General features: G+C 42.4%; 1 protein-coding gene across 1 annotated transcript in view; it reads right to left on the bottom strand.

Moving 5' to 3' along the window:
* The window catches only part of AKAP12 (A-kinase anchoring protein 12), a 101,570-nt gene extending 96,831 nt beyond the window's left edge, over positions 1-4,739 (bottom strand). The window contains exon 1 of the mRNA XM_030316591.1: positions 4,420-4,739. Within this exon, the coding sequence (XP_030172451.1) occupies positions 4,420-4,581 (162 nt within the window). The 5' untranslated portion in view covers positions 4,582-4,739. The remainder of the gene's footprint in view (positions 1-4,419) is intronic.
* Positions 4,740-19,343: the final 14,604 nt, after the last annotated feature.

Raw genomic sequence — 19,343 nt, 5'->3', positions numbered from 1 at the left:
AGGTAGCCTGTATTCACAAACCACCACTCTGTTAACACATAATTCTCTCCTAGTCATTCTAAATTCTGGCCCTTTTATTTTAAAACTGGTGACATCATCACAGTAAGGTCATTTTCTTCCTCAGTTCCCATTTTGTAAACAGAAGGCAAGTGGGAGAAAGCATCCTACCTCAGGCTGGGAAGAATTAAGAAATGCAGCTGGCCAACTCAATTGTGTGCTCTCATGCTCGGAGGGCAAAGACATCCTTAAATCTACCAATCAGACAATGGATTCTTCTACTTGAGTACATCTTTATGTTCTGGTGATTCACAGCTCTTGTAACCAAATGGAAACATAACCAGGAGTGAAGAGTCTCATCTCCCCACCTGCCAGGGACACTGGCCTCACCGTTGCAACTGACCACTGCTCCGTTTCCAGCTCTGAAGTCATTGCTTGAGCAGGAAATACAAGAAGGATAATTCGGAGAATTATGATTGTCCAAACTTCGCTTGGCTCAAGAAATCAAGATTTAGAGGCATTCACTTTCGAACGTCCCCTCTCTGTAAAGAGAGCTTTCCTACTATTTTTCCTTTCTGATCTTATACTCTAATAAATTTTTGCCTGCTGCTCAAAAAAAAAAAAAAAAAAAATTTCCAGATTTCCCAGAAACTTTAAGTAAATGTCATGTCTACATTAACATCTGAATAAAAAAATACTCTTTCAAAGACAAACTTTTAAAAAGCAGATGGAGGGGGCGCCTGGGTGGCGCAGTCGGTTAAGCGTCCAACTTCAGCCAGGTCACGATCTCGCGGTCCGGGAGTTCGAGCCCCGCGTCAGGCTCTGGGCTGATGGCTCGGAGCCTGGAGCCTGTTTCCGATTCTGTGTCTCCCTCTCTCTCTGCCCCTCCCCCGTTCATGCTCTGTCTCTCTCTGTCCCCAAAAAAATAAATAAAAACGTTGGAAAAAAAAATTTTTTTAAATAAATAAATAGATAAATAAATAAATAAATAAATAAATAAAAAGCAGATGATTGGGGCGCCTGGGTGGCTCAGTCAGTTAAGCGCCTGACTTCAGCATAGGTCATGATCTCACCTTTTTTGAGTCCGAACCCCACCTGGGCTTTGCATGGACAGTGTAGAGCCCTCCTGGGATTCTCTCTCTCCCTCTCTCTGCCCCTCCCACATTCACACACAAGCACAAGCGTTCTCTCTCAAAAATAAACTTAAAAAAAAAAAATTGTGAACAGATCCTTACACTTAAAGCCCTCCCCTATTAAAAAAATAATAAAAATAAAAACAGATGATTGGGGCTGCTGGGTGGCTCCGTCGGTTAAGCGACTCTTGATCTCTCCGGCTCAGGTCATGATCTCACAGTTCATGAGTTCAAGCCCTGCATCAGGCTCTGCACTTACAGTGCGGAGCCTGCTTAGAATTATTTCTCTCTCCCTCTCTCTACTCCTCCCCTGCTTGCTCTCTCTCAAAATAAACAAACTCTTAAAAAAATCTTAAAAAAAAAAATAAAAATAGATGATTGAGGAATATGAGGCTTCATTTACTAACTGCATTGGGGTAGTCTGAAATTCCTGCCCATGCAGTGGCCAAAATGGGCAAGTCTCAAAATTAAAACTGATAAATAATTGATCAAGCCATTTCCCCCCAGAATTTACATAGATAAGATTGTAAAAGAGTGGAAAGATTCCATTTTATTGAAATATACCCGATAAACCCAGGACTTGTGCTTCAGTGCACCTAAATGTTAGGGTTGAGTAATCAAGTTTTAACACTCCATTTGACCTTATAGGAGTGATATTCAATTAGTGTAATGTCTTCTAAGAAGACATTTACTTACTCAGTAAATGGCTGATGACTAAAATTAACCACAAAAAAAGAGAAAGTAAACTGGACTGCTAAATAGGCAGCATGCATGTCATATAAACATCACTGAGATGGAAAAAAAAATCTGTAAATAGCCTTTAATTTGTGATCAGCATCCTAACAGGGAAGGGGGGGTTGTATTAGTCTAAACCCCCAAATGTCCACACACGCAATCAAGAAAGCTCAAGATGTATTCATAACTAATTCAACCTAGGAAGTGGTCTCACTTGAGCCCCTTGCATTCACAATATTTTGTGCATTTGCAATTAAAGACAATTTGAAATTGCAATGCGAACAAGTCACTTTATTTCTAGAGAAATAGAAACCAAAGACCCCAAAGAGTTTTTGCCAAAACAGTCACTTGGTCTATGAACAACCTGTGGTTTTAGTCACTGATACAAGAGGCAGATCACGACAATGAGATGGTCCAAGGTTAAATTGTAGAAAAAGTAGCATCCAATCAAAACCAGGGAGCCAGTACATCCTACACGCCAGGCAGCATGTCACACATGGGGGGGGGGGGGGGGACTTGAGCAAAAACACACATACGGTCCCTGTCCCGTGGAGCATTTACAACAGCCAGGAGAACACTTAGTCAAGTCACTAAACCTACAAATGTGGGAACTGCTGGAAGAAGGGTGCTACAGGAGGCTGGCATGGCACATAGGATTACTCGAAGGTCAGCAACTAGGGTTTAACAGGGCAAAGAGGGGAGGCAAGAGCTCCGTGCTGAGTCATTCTTAATTAGGGAGTCCTTTCGAAAAGACAGGTTTTCAAAACCTGAGTAATAAATTTTTGCTAGCTGAAATGAAAAACGACACCATTTTCCAAGGAGACATGTAAGTGTATTGATTTGTCTCCAAATTGATAACTGGGCAGGATGCCAAAGAGTTCAATGATATTCTAGATGTTATTTAAGTAATTTTTTTTAAAGGAGGTGGCTTGGCTGCTTCAAGACGGTGGCGACTAGGAAAGAGGGTGGATAGGATTACGGAAGGACAAAAAGAGAGCCAAAGGAATAGTTCTTAAATGAACGAATTCAAGTTTACCAGATTTATTTAACAGATTAGGTATCCTATTTCAGCATGAACTGCTAAGATAACCTGAAGCAGTAAAAACCGAGGGGAAAAACGTCCCCAATTGCAAGCTTTTAGTAATTACAGCTTAAAACTACTTTCATTACGAGACTAGTACCTGACTCAAGCCTAAAGCTTAGGCACCTCTTAGAAAATTCGATATTCCAGGCAATTGGTACTTGGTACCACCTACAGCTCTAGGGACCACGGGTTTTACAGGTAGTTACAAGTTAAACGCTAGGGGTAATCTAATTAAGAGCACTCTCTCAGCCCAAACTAGACTAGGACAGCTAAAGAGGTCACAAACGATGACATCACAGTTGAGAGAAATTTACCTAGATTTCAGGGCGGGAGGTTGTTTTTCACACTGTAAACATCTACACTTCCTGATAACTCTTAAAGGTCCTCATATCCTATATCCTCAGATACAACACATTAGGTATGTCCTTTTTTTTTTTTTTAGTATTAAATACGATTATCCACCATCTTTCCATAAGATATCACAGGACAGGTTAGGTGCCGCCTTGCTAATGAACGCATTTGCTGGAAAATAGATTATGTAATAAAAACAAAATACAACTACCCGAACAAGCCAACGTACTGGCGGCTGTAGCCGCCAAGAGTAAATATTTCAGCCTTCGTGACTTAAGGCTATAAAATACAAATTTTCCAGGAGGTTCAGCACTGCCTTCACAGACATGAGTGCAAGGAATGAATGCTCGCTTACGCCTCTGACCGCATCCTTTGAGAAGTTCTCACTTCTCCCCAGTATTTGTTTATCCAATTGAGTCCACGGGCAATGAACTGGGCGAAAAGGACGACGCTGCCTTGTCTGCGAAACCTGTCATTCGTTTTGGAAGTGCAGCGTCTACCCAGGTTTTCTTTGGCTCGGAGCGAGCTACACCCCAGGCTTTCTCTGCATCAGGAAGGCGGTGTCTGCGCGAGCGCTGCGGCAGCAAGACTGGGTACCAAACCCGGGCCGCTCCAGGCACAGCTGGTGCCAAGGACCATACGCGGCGGGGAACCCACGGGTGGCTGGTCCGCCCGGCTGCGACACGGGTCCCGGCCCGACAACAGTTGACTTTCCGCATCCGGGAGAAAGAGGGGCGGGGGGCCCAGGACCCTCGGTCGATAGGTCACTTCCCCCTCCCCCCCGGACTCCCCCACGCAGCTCGTGCGTCTCGGGCTGGGTCTCTCCCACCGGAAGAGTGCGGAGAAAGGCTCGGTTAGCGAGGGGCGGGGGGCGGATTTTATTACTGCGGAAGGCGCAGTCGCCTCCTCCGGGGACCCACGACAAAGATGCAAGCCCGCCGCGCTCGCTGCTGCTCTGGTCCCACCCCCGGCGCAAGAGACCCCGGAAAGCTAGAAAGAGGGGTGCGTGCTCCCGAGTTTGCAAATGGGCTGGACGGGCCGGGAAGTTCTCGCAGGCGGAAATCAGAGGGACCACCCTCCACCCCCCACCCCCGGGCAGGTGGGCCGGCGCGCTCGTACCTTGGTGGCGGGGTCGGCGGCGGCGATGGCCGGATCCCCCTGCGCGCCGGGAGCCTCCTCCGCCGCAAGGCCGCCGGCGCTGGGCTCGGGCTCGGCCGGCGTCGCGCTCCCCGCCTCCGGCTGCTCCGGGCTCCGCTGCTCCGTGGAGCTCCCGGCACCCATGGCTCTCCTGCGGTTCTCCCGCGCCTGGCTGCCCGGTTACACCTTCCCCAGATCGCAGCGACGCGGAGAAGAGCGAGAAGCCGTGAGCCCGCGAGGTCCCAAGAACGCCTTCCTCTCCCGCCGTCCTCCTCCGAACGCGCCCAGACTGCGAATGAACGAGACGCGCTCGCGGCAAACTCCTTAAAAGAAAAAAAAAAAAAAAAAAAAAAAAAAGCCACCTCTTTGCCTCCTCCTCCTCCTCCCCCTTGTTTTTCCCTCGCTTCATCACATGAGCACAGCCCCAGACACGCCTTGCAGCAGCATCTCCCCCCAGGCTGTAGGACCCGAGGCGCAGCCCGAGCCTCGAGCCCAGGTCCAGGCGGGCAGCCCACCCCGACCCCTGGGCGCTTCCCATTGCTCAGTGGGGACGGGAGGAAGACCCACGGTTGCAGGAGGGGAGGGGAGGGGAGGGCAGAAAGCCCCCCGGGGCGATTGGGTTTGCTGAGGTTTATTAAGTGATTGAGAACCAGAGCTGCTGCTGCTGCTGCAGCAGCCCACTTTCCATTCGCCCAGAAGCGAACCCCGGTCCCCAGTAGCTTTCCTGCAGACAGCGTTATCCTCCCAGCGTTAGTTCTGCCTCCTCCCCGGTAGCAGGAGAAAGGCAAGCGCTCCTCGCCTTCTCCGGAGTCTGACCATATTAGGACACCTCACGTGGCCCGAGCTGGGAACCGAGAGGTTAATGCAGTCAGGCCACGGATGAGGTGGGCCAGGCGGCCCCACGCTCGCCTATCATCCGGAACCAGTGATGTCAGGCGATGCCATCAGCAACGCGGGCTGCCCTCCTTCCCTGGGGAATTCGGGAAAGGGAGACGGTGACGGGAAATGAGCCTGTCCTCTCTTTGAGGGCGTGATGCTGGAGGTACAGGCCACTTGTCCCTCGCGCCATGCGGAGACATGACGACGTAGATCTGTTCCTTTGCCGTTGGTAGCTCTCCATAGGTAGAGGCTTTAAATAAGATCAGCCTAAGTGGCTTGCATTCTTATCCGTCATACTCTTGGATCTAATGCTTGTTATATGAAGGTAGCAGGCAGCCAAGCCATATTTGAACGAAATCGAATCTTTAGCTGGATTATTTGGCACGTAAGCATGAAGGTGATGGGGCCAGTTTTACCTGGCAACTCAGTGCCTTAGTTTTCACAAATAGTTGGAGGAATGAAGACACTCGGGTTGTCAACACGAGATACCGGATGAATATCCTATACCCAGATTTTGTACGAGTTAGTGGAGAATTGATGCAAGCGGTTAGTTCAGCAGTAGAATATTTTGGGCCTAATTAACTGTGGGGTGCAGTATGATGGCATACGATTATCCGGCATAAAATTTTTCTCAATTTATCATCTTTAGTTGAAGAAGTACCTAAAGGCCACTTTCTCTGGAATATATCCCGCAAGAAGCAATATATTTGCAAAATGGTGGGGTTTTCAGAATTTTTAAGCATTTCAACCATTTCAACTTAAATGTTTACCACTTAGAAAACATTGCAGTACTCACTATGTGCCAGGCACCATTCAAAGCACTTTGCATATCTAATCATATTTAATGCTTACAACAACTCTAGGAGGTAGGTGCTATTTTTCTCATCTTACCAATGGCGTGGGGGAAAGTGGGCCCAGAGAAATTAAATCAGGTGCTTGGCATTTCAGGCAGACACAAGAGCAAGGCCTCTTCCCACACCGAACCTATGTACCACACTTCACTCTCCTTCTGTAGAAAGTGTTCTCTCCTCTCAGGGTTGCTTGTGAAAAGTGGCATTTAGGCCTCACCTAAGATGTTAAGGGCTAAAAATGCTGTTAAAGCCTATCTGAGAAGGACTAACGTCAGCGTGTAAAAAAAATGTATCAGTAAGTAAGTAGTACAAACACTATCAAAATGTCCCATTCTGTGAGATTATACTTATTCCGTTCTTGGGAACTTCTTAACAAGGCTTTTCACATCTCCCGGCTTTTAAATTTTCAGATAAAGATTGCAAGGCCAAAGATTTCAAGCCAACAGTATACAAACCCACATACTGAGAAAGACATGGCCAGTGTCTGCTCAGTTTAGCAGCTGCTTGCTTTATGTTTATTTTCCAGGCCATGAACACGCTCATAGTCTGATTTTTTTTTTAAGTAAAATCTTATTTTAAGAAATATGCACATTCTAGTATTCCCTAATCTGCCTTGAAACAGCTCCCTGATAAGGAGGTATTAAGAATAACAGGCTCTTTTGTAAATTCACACAAGCACCTTTGGTTTCTCAACTTTTCCATCCCTGCTTGTAAACTGGGGAGTTACTCTCCATGGACTTATTTTTGTTAAGAAGAGTAGTTATGCTATTTATTATTCCTAGCAATGACATGTCCCAACTTTCTGAATATGTTATTTAGAATGTTGAGTAGAATAGGGGTACCTGGGTGGCTCAGTTGGTTGAGCATCCAACTTCAGCTCAGGTCATGATCTCACAGTTTGTGAGCTCAAGCCCCGCATGGGCTCGCTGATGTCAGCCTGTCAGCTCAGAACCCTCTTCAGATCCTCCGTCCTCCTCTCTCCACTCCTGCCCCACTTGTGCTCTCCCAAAAATAAATAAACAACAAAAAAAACAACATTCAGGGGCACCTAGGTGGCTCAGCCAGTTAAGCATCTGACTTCGGCTCGGGTCGTGATCTCCTGGTTCATGAGTTCAAGCCCCACCTCAGACTCTGTGCTGAGTGCTCAGAGCCTGGAGCCTGCTTTGGGCTCTGTGTCCCTCACTCTCCGCCCCTCCCCTGCTCACACTCTGTCTCTGTCTCTCTCAAAAATAAACATTCAAAAATTAAAAATAAAAGAACATTCAACAGAAGATATGCCATTCAGAACATTACGAAGCTGACGCATTCATTTCTTTCTTTCTTTCTTTCTTTTTTTTTTTTTTTTTAAGATTTTATGTTTTTAAGTAATTTCTACACCCAACCTGGGGTTCGAACTTACAACCCCGAGATCAAGAACCACATGCTCTACCCACGGAGCCAGTCAGGTACACCACTCCTTTATTTTTCAACACATATTTATTGAGTGCCTAGTAGGTGCCAAGCACAGAGTTACTGCACTTCCATTACTGTGCTTCCCACTGGAGCTTCTAAATCAAGTCGCCAAGGTTTTCTTTTCTCAGGTTTCGGAGACTCCTTTAGAATTGCTTGGATGAGTGTCCGTGACAGCGAGGAAGGCCGCTGTTCTCAGTTTTCCACTTCTCAGGCCAAGGCTGTCAGTTACCCCGATTTGTCGCCAGCAGCCCGTTTCTCCTCCAAACAGCAGGACGCAGGTGTCCCACACATCCTCCCCCATGGGGCAGCTGACGTTGAGTCGTTTCCCTGTGAGAGTTGATACTCTCATAAAAACAGCTCGAGATTTCTCCAAAACAAAGAGACGTGGCCCGTACAGCAGGCTGAACTCGTAGGCTTCACGCTCGCTTCTCCAGAAAGACAGGTCACACGAGATTTACCCATAAAATTTAAAGCCACAGCTGGGTGTCTGGTGCACACACCAAAACATTTTCAAGTATGTTTTAAATGAATTCACAAACGTGAAACATTTTATACCTGAGTTAATACAACTCCTTGGAAAAGCAATAATAATTACAAATATTATAACAATTTAAAACCAACACTTAACTCTACCCCAAAGATTCATTCTCTAGCTACAAAGCCTTCAGGCAACTTCGCTTAGAACATGGGAACTCTGGGGCGCCTGGGTGGCTCGGTCGGTTAAGCATCCGACTTCGGCTCAGGTCATGATCTCACGGTCCGTGAGTTCGAGCCCCGAGTCGGGCTCTGTGCTGACGGCTCAGAGCCTGGAGCCTGTTTCAGATTCTGTGTCTCCCTCTCTCTCTCTGCCCCTCCCCTGTTCATGCTCTGTCTCTCTCTGTCTCAAAAATAAATAAACGTTAAAAAAAAAAATTAAAAAAAAAAGAACATGGAAACTCTTGGGGCACCTGGGTGGCTCAGTTGGTTAAGCATCTGACTCGGTTTCAGCTCTGGTCGTGACCTCACAGTTGGTGGGTTCGAACCCCATATTGGACTCTGTGCTGGTACCATGGAGCCTGCTTGGGATTCTCTCCGTCGCTCTCTCTCCCTCTCTCTCTGCCCCTCCCCTACTCACACTGTCTCTGTCTCTCTCAAAATAAATACATTAACTTTAAAAAAAATTTTTAAAAAAAAGAACATGGAAATTCTTCACTCTTGAAACTACCTCTTATCACTTCACTGTATTCGCTAAATAAGAAGCCTAGTTTTTTTCTGACTTAATTGCTTACATCAAGGTATCTAAATCATCAAAGAACCCAACTCCTACTCTCCTCTCTTGCATTTGCAAATTATAAACTAGAAAACTATAAGAATTAACAATTTCATTTTATTCATGACAAATAATCCAATATTCATACAGAAGCTATGGAAAAAGTTCAATATACAGATGATGTTCAAAGGCCAACCACATGTAGACATACATTATACATACAGGCAAATGCCATTCTTCCAAATTAAAAAATTTTTAGTGTTTACTTTTTTTTGAGACAGAGAAAGACAGAGTGCGAGTGCAAGGGAGCCAGAGAGGGAGGGAGATACAGACTTCAAAGCAGGCTCCAGGCTCTGAGCTGTCAGCACAGAGCCCGACATGGAGCTCAAACCCATGCACCGCGAGATCATGACCTGAGCCGAAGTCGGATGCTCAACCGACTGAGCCACCCAGGTGCCCCTATTCTTCTAAATTTAAAGAAATCTATCGCTTTGGGTTAACTATAAAGCCAGATTTTTGTGTATCAGTTTCATTTACCAAGATTTGAGATTGGCTCTTGACCCAAATCTGAGATTATGCCAAAATAACAAAAAGGGCAGTGGGATGGAGAGGAGTTAATCCTTTCTTTTATGTATGTATATATTTTTTTCATTTATATTTTCCAGCCACCGTGGAAGCTTATATAATAGAGGCAATTATTCACAGAGAACTAATTTGATATAGCTGCCATGCTCTGTTCAAAATGTGTCTAAATATAACCAGACAAGCAAATGAATGCAATTGGAATGCAGTCACCAATAAGCCAGGATAGCTTTGACTCCTAATTTTGCAGAGTTGGGCTGCTCTCCACCCACTCATGACTGGAACTATGATATAGCGAACAGTTTGCTCAGTATGGAGAAAGATTTCACGGGTACACATTGGAGAGGGTATCTGAAGGTATCCAGAAGGTTCCTACTCCCCAGAGCAGACCAAGTTACCGTAATCCTCATAACTTCAAATCCCTTCACAAAGTCTACACAGGTCCTGTAAGTATCCAATATATTTAAAAATATATTTTAACATAGTAAGTTCAACAAACTTTTATTGAGTTAAGTACTAGGCAAAATGCTTGGGACTTTTCAAAGCTGAACACTTGGGTTTCAAAAGTCAACATTGCTTACTGATAAAAGACACTAGAAATATACATTGTAAATTACTGAGAGATTTTTATGTTCCTCTATTAACTTGAATCCCTTTGTGAATTTTTTTTTTTAAGTATACTCTACACCCAACCTGGGGCTTGAACTTATGACCTGAGATCAAGACCAACAGAGCCAGCCAGGTGATTGCCCCTTTGTGATATATATATAGATATATAGATATATATAGATTTTTTTTTTTTTAATTCATGCCCAGTGCATAACTCAATGTGGGGCTTGAATTAGCAATCCTGAGATCAAGACCTGAGCTGAGATCAGATGCTTAACTGACTGAGTCATCCAGACACATCCCCCCCCCCGCCCCCGCAATTCCTGAATTTTTAATCTCAGGTCTACAATATGTTTGCTGTCTTTGACATCAAAAAATACTTCAATTGTTGTTTGCATGTGATTAACAATGACAAGACCAACGGTTGACCTGAAGAATTATTAAAATCAGGTACACAGAAGAGGTTGACTATTTTATCCCATCTTACAGAGTTTCCATCTAAATCTCATTTGATGTCCTGGTAAGATTCTGTATTCCTGGGGATTCATCTTAACTCTGTCAGCTGCTTTTTTCTTTCTTTCTTTCTTTCTTTCTTTCTTTCTTTCTTTCTTTCTTTCTCTCTTTCTCTCTTTCTCTCTTTCTCTCTTTCTCTCTTTCTTTTTAATGACTTCTTGTCACTCCTATAAATGCCGTATCTATAGGAAGGATAGCTGTGATAAATCAGAATAAAGGATAGAAAATCAATAATGAAACTAAATACACTTCCCCTTTCTTCCCTCCCCCCCCCACGTGTTACTTCATTACAACTTCATTGGGAGCATAATTAATTACATGAAACAGATTCCAAAATATGCAGCTGCTTATGCTATTAAGTCAATGAAACCTTTGAAAAATGAAATAATCATTTGGATATGTTGTTTTTTTTTTTTTTTAATTTTTTTTTTTTCAACATTTATTTATTTTTGGGACAGAGAGAGACAGAGCATGAACGGGGGAAGGGCAGAGAGAGAGGGAGACACAGAATGGGAAACAGGCTCCAGGCTCTGAGCCATCAGCCCAGAGCCTGACGCGGGGCTCGAATTCGTGACCTGGCTGAAGTCGGACGCTTAACCGACTGCGCCACCCAGGCGCCCCAGGATATGTTGTTTTGAATGTTGTGCTCTTCAGAATTCTTTGGAAGAAATTATGAGTAAACTATTTGAATTTTACTTTCTATGAGAGAATTTGTAACACTGATTGTTTCAGAGTGCAAAATTACAGGATGTTTTCCTAAGTAAAAACAATGAGTTAGTGAAAAGAATATCCAGAGTGATTGCAAATTCGTATTTCAAGCAAAACTATACAGAACGCATTCCATGATTGAAAGTTGCCAACAGTCACTTAGAAAATTTTTTGACAGGGGCTCCTGGGTGGCTGAGTAGGTTGGGCGTCCAACTATGGCTCAGGTCATGATCTCATGGTTTGTGAGTTCAAGTTGCATGTCGGGCTCTGTGACGACAGCCTGGAGCCTGCTTCGTATTCTGTGTCTCCCTCTCTCTCTACCCCTTCCCTGCTAACTCTCTGTCTCTCAAAAACGAATAAACATTAAAAAAAAAAAAAGAAAAAAATTTTGGACAGTTTTTTAGAGGTATAATTGGTGTAGAAAGAACTGCACACATTTAAAGTTTACAATTAGGGGTGCCTGGGTGACTCAGTTAGTTAAGCATCTGACTTCGGCTCAGGTCATGATCTCACTGTTCATGGGTTTGAGCCCCGTGTCAGGCTTTGTGCCGATGGCTCAGAGCCTAGAGCCAGTTTCAGATTCTGTGTCTGCCTGTCTCTCTGCTCCTCTCCCACTCGTACTCTGTCTCTCAAAAATAAATAAAAATTACAAAAAAAAAATTTTAAGTAAAAAATAAAAAAATAAAGTATACAATTAGATGAGTTTTGATTAATGTATACATCCTTGGAATCATCATCATAGTGAAGATAATGGGCACAATCATTGACCCAAAAATCTTTCCCCGTGCCCTTGTAACTTCTGTTTTTAGCCGCTCTAGTCCCACCCTGCCTTCTCAGGCAGTCACTGATTTGCTTTCTGTCACTATAAATTAGTTTGCATTTTCTAGAATTTTATAGAAATTCATAGAAATGGAATCATCTACTATATAGCTATATATAGATATACGTTTCTTCTTCTGGTTTTTCTTACCCAGCATAATTATATTGAGATTCATCTATAATTGTATTGTATAATTGTGTAGATGCATCTATAATTATATTGCATTTAACAATAGCTATAGATGATTTTTATTAAAAAAATGTTTTTTGCTTATATGGCTTTCCTAAATATTCCATAATGAATATGCATTAAGTTTTTTCTCTGTAATGAAAACATTTACGCATATGTGCATGATATATGCATGCATATCCCATTGAAATCCAGAGAATAATAAACCAACTGGCATTTGAGTTTGAATCAGAGCTGAAGGCAATTCCATTCTGTATTTAATAAGTCTGTATTCACTTTATGTGCTTTTTCTGCTTCATATCATTATTTTAATCTGAATATGGAAAGATTTTTTTTAAAAAGACAATTATCTTTACATAATAGTTATTAGTTTGGTTGGGAATGATGCATTTTTTACCATAATTCTAAATCTATATATGATAGCAGAGGTATCCATAGTAATTTGTCAATTTAGGTGGGAAATATTCTGGAAAGTATAGTCACATACCTTATATGTTGTTTTATAGCAATGTAAAATGACTTTTAAAAAAGTATATCTTAACTACTGTTATGCATAACCCAGATCAAGGTGTGTAAAATTGTAAAAATTATGACATTTTTAGCAATTTTGACCACTGAAAAATTTGGCAAAAATTATGACAATTGTAAACAATATTGACTTCACTCTTTCTGTTATTGATACTAATTTTTGCATTTATTTATCAGATATCTAAAATAACTTAGAAAATTATATTTATAATGTCATCTCAACTTTGATAGGACAAAAGCTGAAAATTTATATATGTATATAAGTGTGTGTATATATATATATATATACACACATATATATATGTATATAAGTGTATATATATATATATATACATGTATATATATTGTTTAAATGTATCTCATTTTTAAAATAATTTTTTAAATCAGTTTTAATGATAACCCAGTATACTATATTCACAGTATTGAGTGATAAATTATACTAATAATAGGTTTCATAAAGAAGTAAACAAGAGAGGTGCTTGGGTGGCTCCGTCAGCTAAGCGTCCGACTCTTGGTCTCTGCTCAGGTCATGATTTCATGATTCCTGAGTTTGAGCCCTGCATAGGGCTCTGCTTTGGCAGTGCGGAGCTGGCTTGGGATTCCCTCTCTCTCTCTGTCTCTCACCCTCTATCTGCTCCTCCCCCACTCGCATGGCTCTCTCAAACATAAATAAACTTAGAAACAACAAAAAAGAAGTAAACAAGAGAAGAGAGCTTAGCACTGAACAGTAGTTCTCAAACTTAGCTGCATACTGGAATAACCCAGGAATTTTAACAAATGCTGATACCTGCATCTCAACCTCAGAGATTCTGATTTAATTGGTCTAGGGTGCAACTTGGGTATTGGTGTTGTAAAAAGCTCCCTAGGTGATGCTAATGTGCATCTGAGGTCTAGAACCACTGCTCTAGCTCTTAGATTGAATTGACTTTCTTGGTGCTGCTTAGCTTCCTTTCCTGATGGGCATTAGTCGTCAGCTAAGCAAGGATATGGGAGAAAAGCTATTTCCTTTTAGCACAGTTTTTTAATGATGTTAGGGGAAGGGAAGTCTATGATCTGGAATCATTATAATTACGTGTATTCAATCTGGACCTTCCAAGGAAATCAATCCACCTGTAAGGGGTCCAGCATAGGGCCACATGGCATAATGAATTTTGTCTTATAGTGGGAATACCTTATAGTAAGACTGTACTGTTTCAAATCATGCCAAAGAAGATGGTTATTCCAGGATAGAGTTACAGATAAATATAAAAATATCTCTATGCAATTATATACTGCTTATCATATTCCTAGCCAGAAAACCATTAGGTTATGAAATACTGAATATTTGCTTCAAAGTATAGAATTTAATCACTATAGAAAATATTGGGTCAGCCAAAACCTACATGCCTTCTTTAGTCATGGAAATAATCAGAGTGTGAACTGATAAATATCTTAACTAGGAATAAATTGAAGAAAGGCAGATATGTTGATCTAACATTTCTTTTGCATTCCTGTAAGTTGACTTGCTAAATGCTTTTAAAATAAATGTAAAATAATTTTATAACAATTTCAATAAACCCATACTAATATGCATGCCTGATTTTTCACAATTTAAAAAAGTAATTCAATGGAGGGAATAGAGCCTTTTCAATAAATGGTGCTGGAACATTTGGACATCCATAGGCAAAAAAGTTAACCTTGACCTAAGTCTCACACCTTAAAAAAAAATTAACTCAAAACGGATCATGGGCTTAAACATAAAACATAAAAATAAATATATATATGTATTTTTGAATAAGAGATGGGGCACCTGAGTAGCTAAGTTCGTTGAGTGTCCAACTTCTTATTTTGAATCAGTTCATGATCCCAGGGTTGTGGGATCGAGCCCTACATCAGGCTCTGTGCTGAGCGTGGAGTCCAATTGGGATTCTCTCTCTCCCTCTGCCCCTCTACCCCACTTGTGCTCTCTCTCTCTCTCAAAATAAAAGTAAACATAAAAAATAAGATACAATCTTAGGATACAGAGCTAGGCAAAGAGTTCTCAGCCTTGATACAAAAAGAATAAGAGGAAAATGGATAGATTGTAGTTCATCAAAATTTAAAACTTCTGCTCTGCATAAGACCCAGTTATAAGAATGAAAAGACAAGCTACAGACTGGGAGAAAAATATTTGCAAACCACAAATCCAATAAAGACTAGTATCTAGGTACATAAGACATTCTCAAAATTCAGCAGTAAAAAAACAAAAACAAAAACAAACAAACAAATAAACTCCAAGCAATCCAATTAGAAAATGTCCAAAAGATTTTAACACATTTGACTCAACAATGAAAAGAAACTACTGATATATACAATAACCTGGATGAATCTCCAGAGAATAGTGCTGAAAGAAAACCACCAATCCCCAAAAGTTACATACTGTATGATTCCATTTATATAACATATTTAAAATAACAAAATTATAGAAAGGGAGGAGAGTTTAGTGGCAGTCAAGGGTTAAGGAAGCCTTGGGGAGGAGGGAGAGTGTAAGGCTAAGACAACAAGACAGATCCTTGGATGAGAATGCTCTGTACCTTGAGTGTATCAATGTCAATATCCTGACTGTGATATGTACCATAGTTTTGCAAGATGTTACCATGAGGGAAACTGGGTGAAGGGCATGTGGGATCTCTCTGCATTATTTCTTACAACTACATGGGAATTTAACTGCGGGGGTGGGGGTGGGGAAGTTTTAATTAAAAATATATATATATTTAATTAAAAAAAATATATATATATATCTGTATTCTCAGATGGGCTAAAATTAAGATCCTAGATATCTGTTTTTTATTCAATTTCCAGTCTCCTCAACTTTCCAGCATGCTTGAAATAACCTTTAAAATGAAAACTAAACCAAATCAGATGTCAACAGTGTTAAGAGGTTGGTATTTTGTTTTGCTTCTAGGCTTTTTAACTCTGAAACAATCAGACTTGGTAAAATAGGGACACAATAGATTTCCTGACTCTGCCCTTCGTGTCAATACACCCTTTTAACTCCTTGGTTTCATTTTGCCAGTAAAGAAGGAGTGGATCCACCTGTAATCATCTTGGCCAACATCATTTCCAAGTTCCCCTGCTTTTCAAGGGCCTCAGAGGAACCAGATCAAACAAGAAATGTAGCAAGAGGAGCAGTCACAGTGAAATCAGCTAAGAGGAACATCTTTCACTTAAGAAGAGTTTCTGCAAAGGTCGCTGCCTTTTCTGCTTCCCTCATCACTAATGTTTAGCAAAACACAAATTGGAAGCTAGCAATATCACGTCAGATAACAGAAAAGAAAGATAAAAGAAATCAGATAAAGAATGGGAGGGGACACTAAGGTGTTTAAAAATGTTAATTTCCCAGAGTGGGGACACCTGGGTGGCTTAGTCGGTTAAGCATCGGACTTTGGCTCAGGTCATGATCTCGCAGTTCAGGAGTTTGAGCCCCATGTCAGGTTCTGTGCTGACAGCTCAAAGCTGGAGCCTGCTTTGGATTCTCTGTCTCCCTCTCTCTCTGCCCCTCCCCTGCTCACGCTCTGTCTCTCTCTCAAAACATAAATAAACATTAAATGTTTTTTTAAAACCGTTAATTTCGCAGAGTAAATTTAACTTCAACAAAATTGAGCATGGTTTATATTTTCTGGACTAAAAAAAAAAATTCATGTCCTCTTTGGCCTTTTTAAAATTTATTTATGTGTATTTATTTTAAGAGACAGAAAGTGCAATGGGGGAGGGGCAGAGAGGGAGAGGGAGAGAAAGCATTCCAAGCAGGTTCCTCATGTCAGCATGAAGCCCAGTGTGGGGCTGTGAGATCATGACCTGAGCCGAAGTTGGACCCTTAACCGGCTAAGCCACCCAGGTGCCCCATGGCCCATTTTAATAACAAATGTCAAATATTTGCTTATCTATAAATATTTGCAACATCCAAGTCAATGTAGCAAGGCATTCTCCAAGATTAACAAATTGATAATCATTTATAATCATATTTTTAAAAAAGCTTTGAAAATGATAAACCTCTCAGCTAGCACCTATTGGCCACCAGTATTAGAAGCTGACTTTCAAGGGGGCACCTGGCTGGCTCAGTCGGAAGGACATGCGAGTCTTGATCTCGGGGGCCTGAGTTCAAGCCCCACAGTGGGTGTGGAAATTACTCAAATAAATAACAACTTAAAAAAATGAAAGGATTAAGAAGCTGACTTTTGAGCCGAGTAAGACATAGACAGTGGTGGCAGAACGAGACTTAACCTCAAAAATGTCCACATGCGATGAGCTTTTCATTTTCCACATTTCATTGTATTCAGATAAAATGGTTTCTAGACACTGTGGAGATATGCAGAGGAAAAAATCCATCTCGGCCTCTCCTCAAAATAACAGCGTGCCTAATTTTGGTGGCTGAGAAAAGGGGTAAGATTTTTTAGAGATCTGAACTGTTTAAAATAGGTATTTTTTGCCAGTCTGTGAAGGACACTGAGCTTTCTCCATTCCTGAAAAGAAATGGCTCAGGGCACCAATACACTGTTTGTCTCTGGCTCCAGGGTTTCTCTGATGTCCATGAGCCGGGCTTGGTGGGAAGAAACTAGCAATGGAGTGGAAGAATGATTGCATTTATTATTGAATAATTTTCCCTTCACCGACACAATTTCTTTTTTTTTAATTTTTTTTTTTTTAACGTTTATTTATTTTTGAGACAGAGAGAGACAGAGCATGAACGGGGGAGGGGCAGAGAGAGAGGGAGACACAGAATCGGAAACAGGCTCCAGGCTCTGAGCCATCAGCCCAGAGCCCGACTAGAGGCTCGAACTCACAGAGCGTGAGATCATGACCTGAGCCGAAGTCGGACGCTCAACCGACCGAGCCACCCAGGCACCCCTCACCGACACAATTTCTATGAGCACAAGTGGCAAATGCAACTTCCTTTCAGGGCATCATCTTCATCCCCAAACTCAAAACTGCATAGATAATTACACGGGAATCTCTTCTCTCCCACCGAAGCCACAGGTGGGATTCAGGAAAGTGTTTGGAGCCAGTAAAACATGTTGGCCTTGGCCTTCGTTTGAGTTTTTCTTTCCTAAAGCTGCCCACCTCCAGTCTGTCTCCTGTCACTGCCTCTTTATATATATAGTGCTCTGGTTCAAACATTTGCTGTGGAAACTGCTGCTCCGATATGAAGTCCCTTATCCCCACCCATCCTTCCCATCCTACCCCACCTACCCACTTCTGGCTCCCCCTGTCTTATATTACCAGCCTTCTGCATGCCCAGCCCAGGGAATCCCAGCATAGAGGACAGGTTCTGCAGGGGACACTCCCCTAGGGCTTCCTTGCTCTTCGGGCACCTCATAGACTCTGGAGATTAGGCCATAAAAGACCTTGGCTTCCATCTTGGATGTACACGGAGAAAAGCAGGCCGCCATCTTGTAAGCCGACCGGTGCAGAGGTGTGTGTTTTGAGGGACTGAAGCCTTCTGCCAAGAGCCAGCTAGGAACTGGAGCCTCCCACCCACCATGAGAGTAGGCTGAGAAGTGGATTCTTGAGCTCCAGATGAGTCTACGGATGGCGCCAACCCTGCTGACAGCTTTGAAGGCAACCTTACCAGAGACCCTGAGCCAGAACCCCTCAGCGGAGCCATTTCCGGATTCCTGATCTTCAGAAATTGTGTGAAATAATAAATGTCTGTTGTTTTAAGGTATTTAAAAAGCCCCCGTGTTTGTGTTTCAAGGACAAAGAAACTACCTTGGAATTTGCAAGCCCAAGAATGTTCAGGTATTTATAAAAGAAGGTGGTAGATTCTTACAGCCAGGGGTCTTTAGGCCTGAGTCGAGGCCTTGGTATTTGTCATGTCAGTTTAGTGACCGCTGTGCTCTGCAAGGCTGCTGCACTGTTTTGTTTCTGACAAGATCTGGATGGAGCTCTCAGAGGCAGATGTATGACGAGGAAATGAGCTCACTGCGTGGCAGGCAGAGCAGCAGGGCGGTTTCACAACAAAAATGTGGCTGCAGAGAGGACCTGACGGCAAGAGGCAGGATCAACTGTGATAATTCCACGTGCAAATAAAAACTCAGGAGGTGCCCAATTCAAACCAATTTAAAGGGGGCTGTAGGTACAATGGCCTTTTCCTGACACTCAGGAGCTGTGTGAGAGGCTCCGGAATTTAGAAGACTTAGAAGACGAAGCTAAAACAATACCTATTTTCAGACCTAAGAGTGGAGATGCAAATATATGTAAATTGAAATACTGAATTTTAATGCGGAAGTGTCTTAGGATCTGGAGGAGTTTCCCCGGAGGTGCCTGAGGCATTTGGAACAGCAACCAAGGAAAGTAAAAGGTGGAAGGGGTGTTGTCACCAGGGGCCCCCCAGCAGAAGTCTATTCCGTGCGAATGGAACTGCCCAGCACGAGAGATGCGGTAACAAAAATCAATATTTGCAAAAGACACGATAGGTTGGCTTGAAGATGAGATGAGCAGGTCTGTCATATCCATATGGAAATTTCCAAACTTCTAATAATTTGAGGAGCCAAAGTTTTAGAACCTC

This window comes from Lynx canadensis, chromosome B2 (assembly GCF_007474595.2).
Source record: "Lynx canadensis isolate LIC74 chromosome B2, mLynCan4.pri.v2, whole genome shotgun sequence".
Classification (NCBI taxonomy): Eukaryota; Metazoa; Chordata; class Mammalia; order Carnivora; family Felidae; genus Lynx; species Lynx canadensis.
This window is presented reverse-complemented; position numbering and strand designations above follow the sequence as displayed.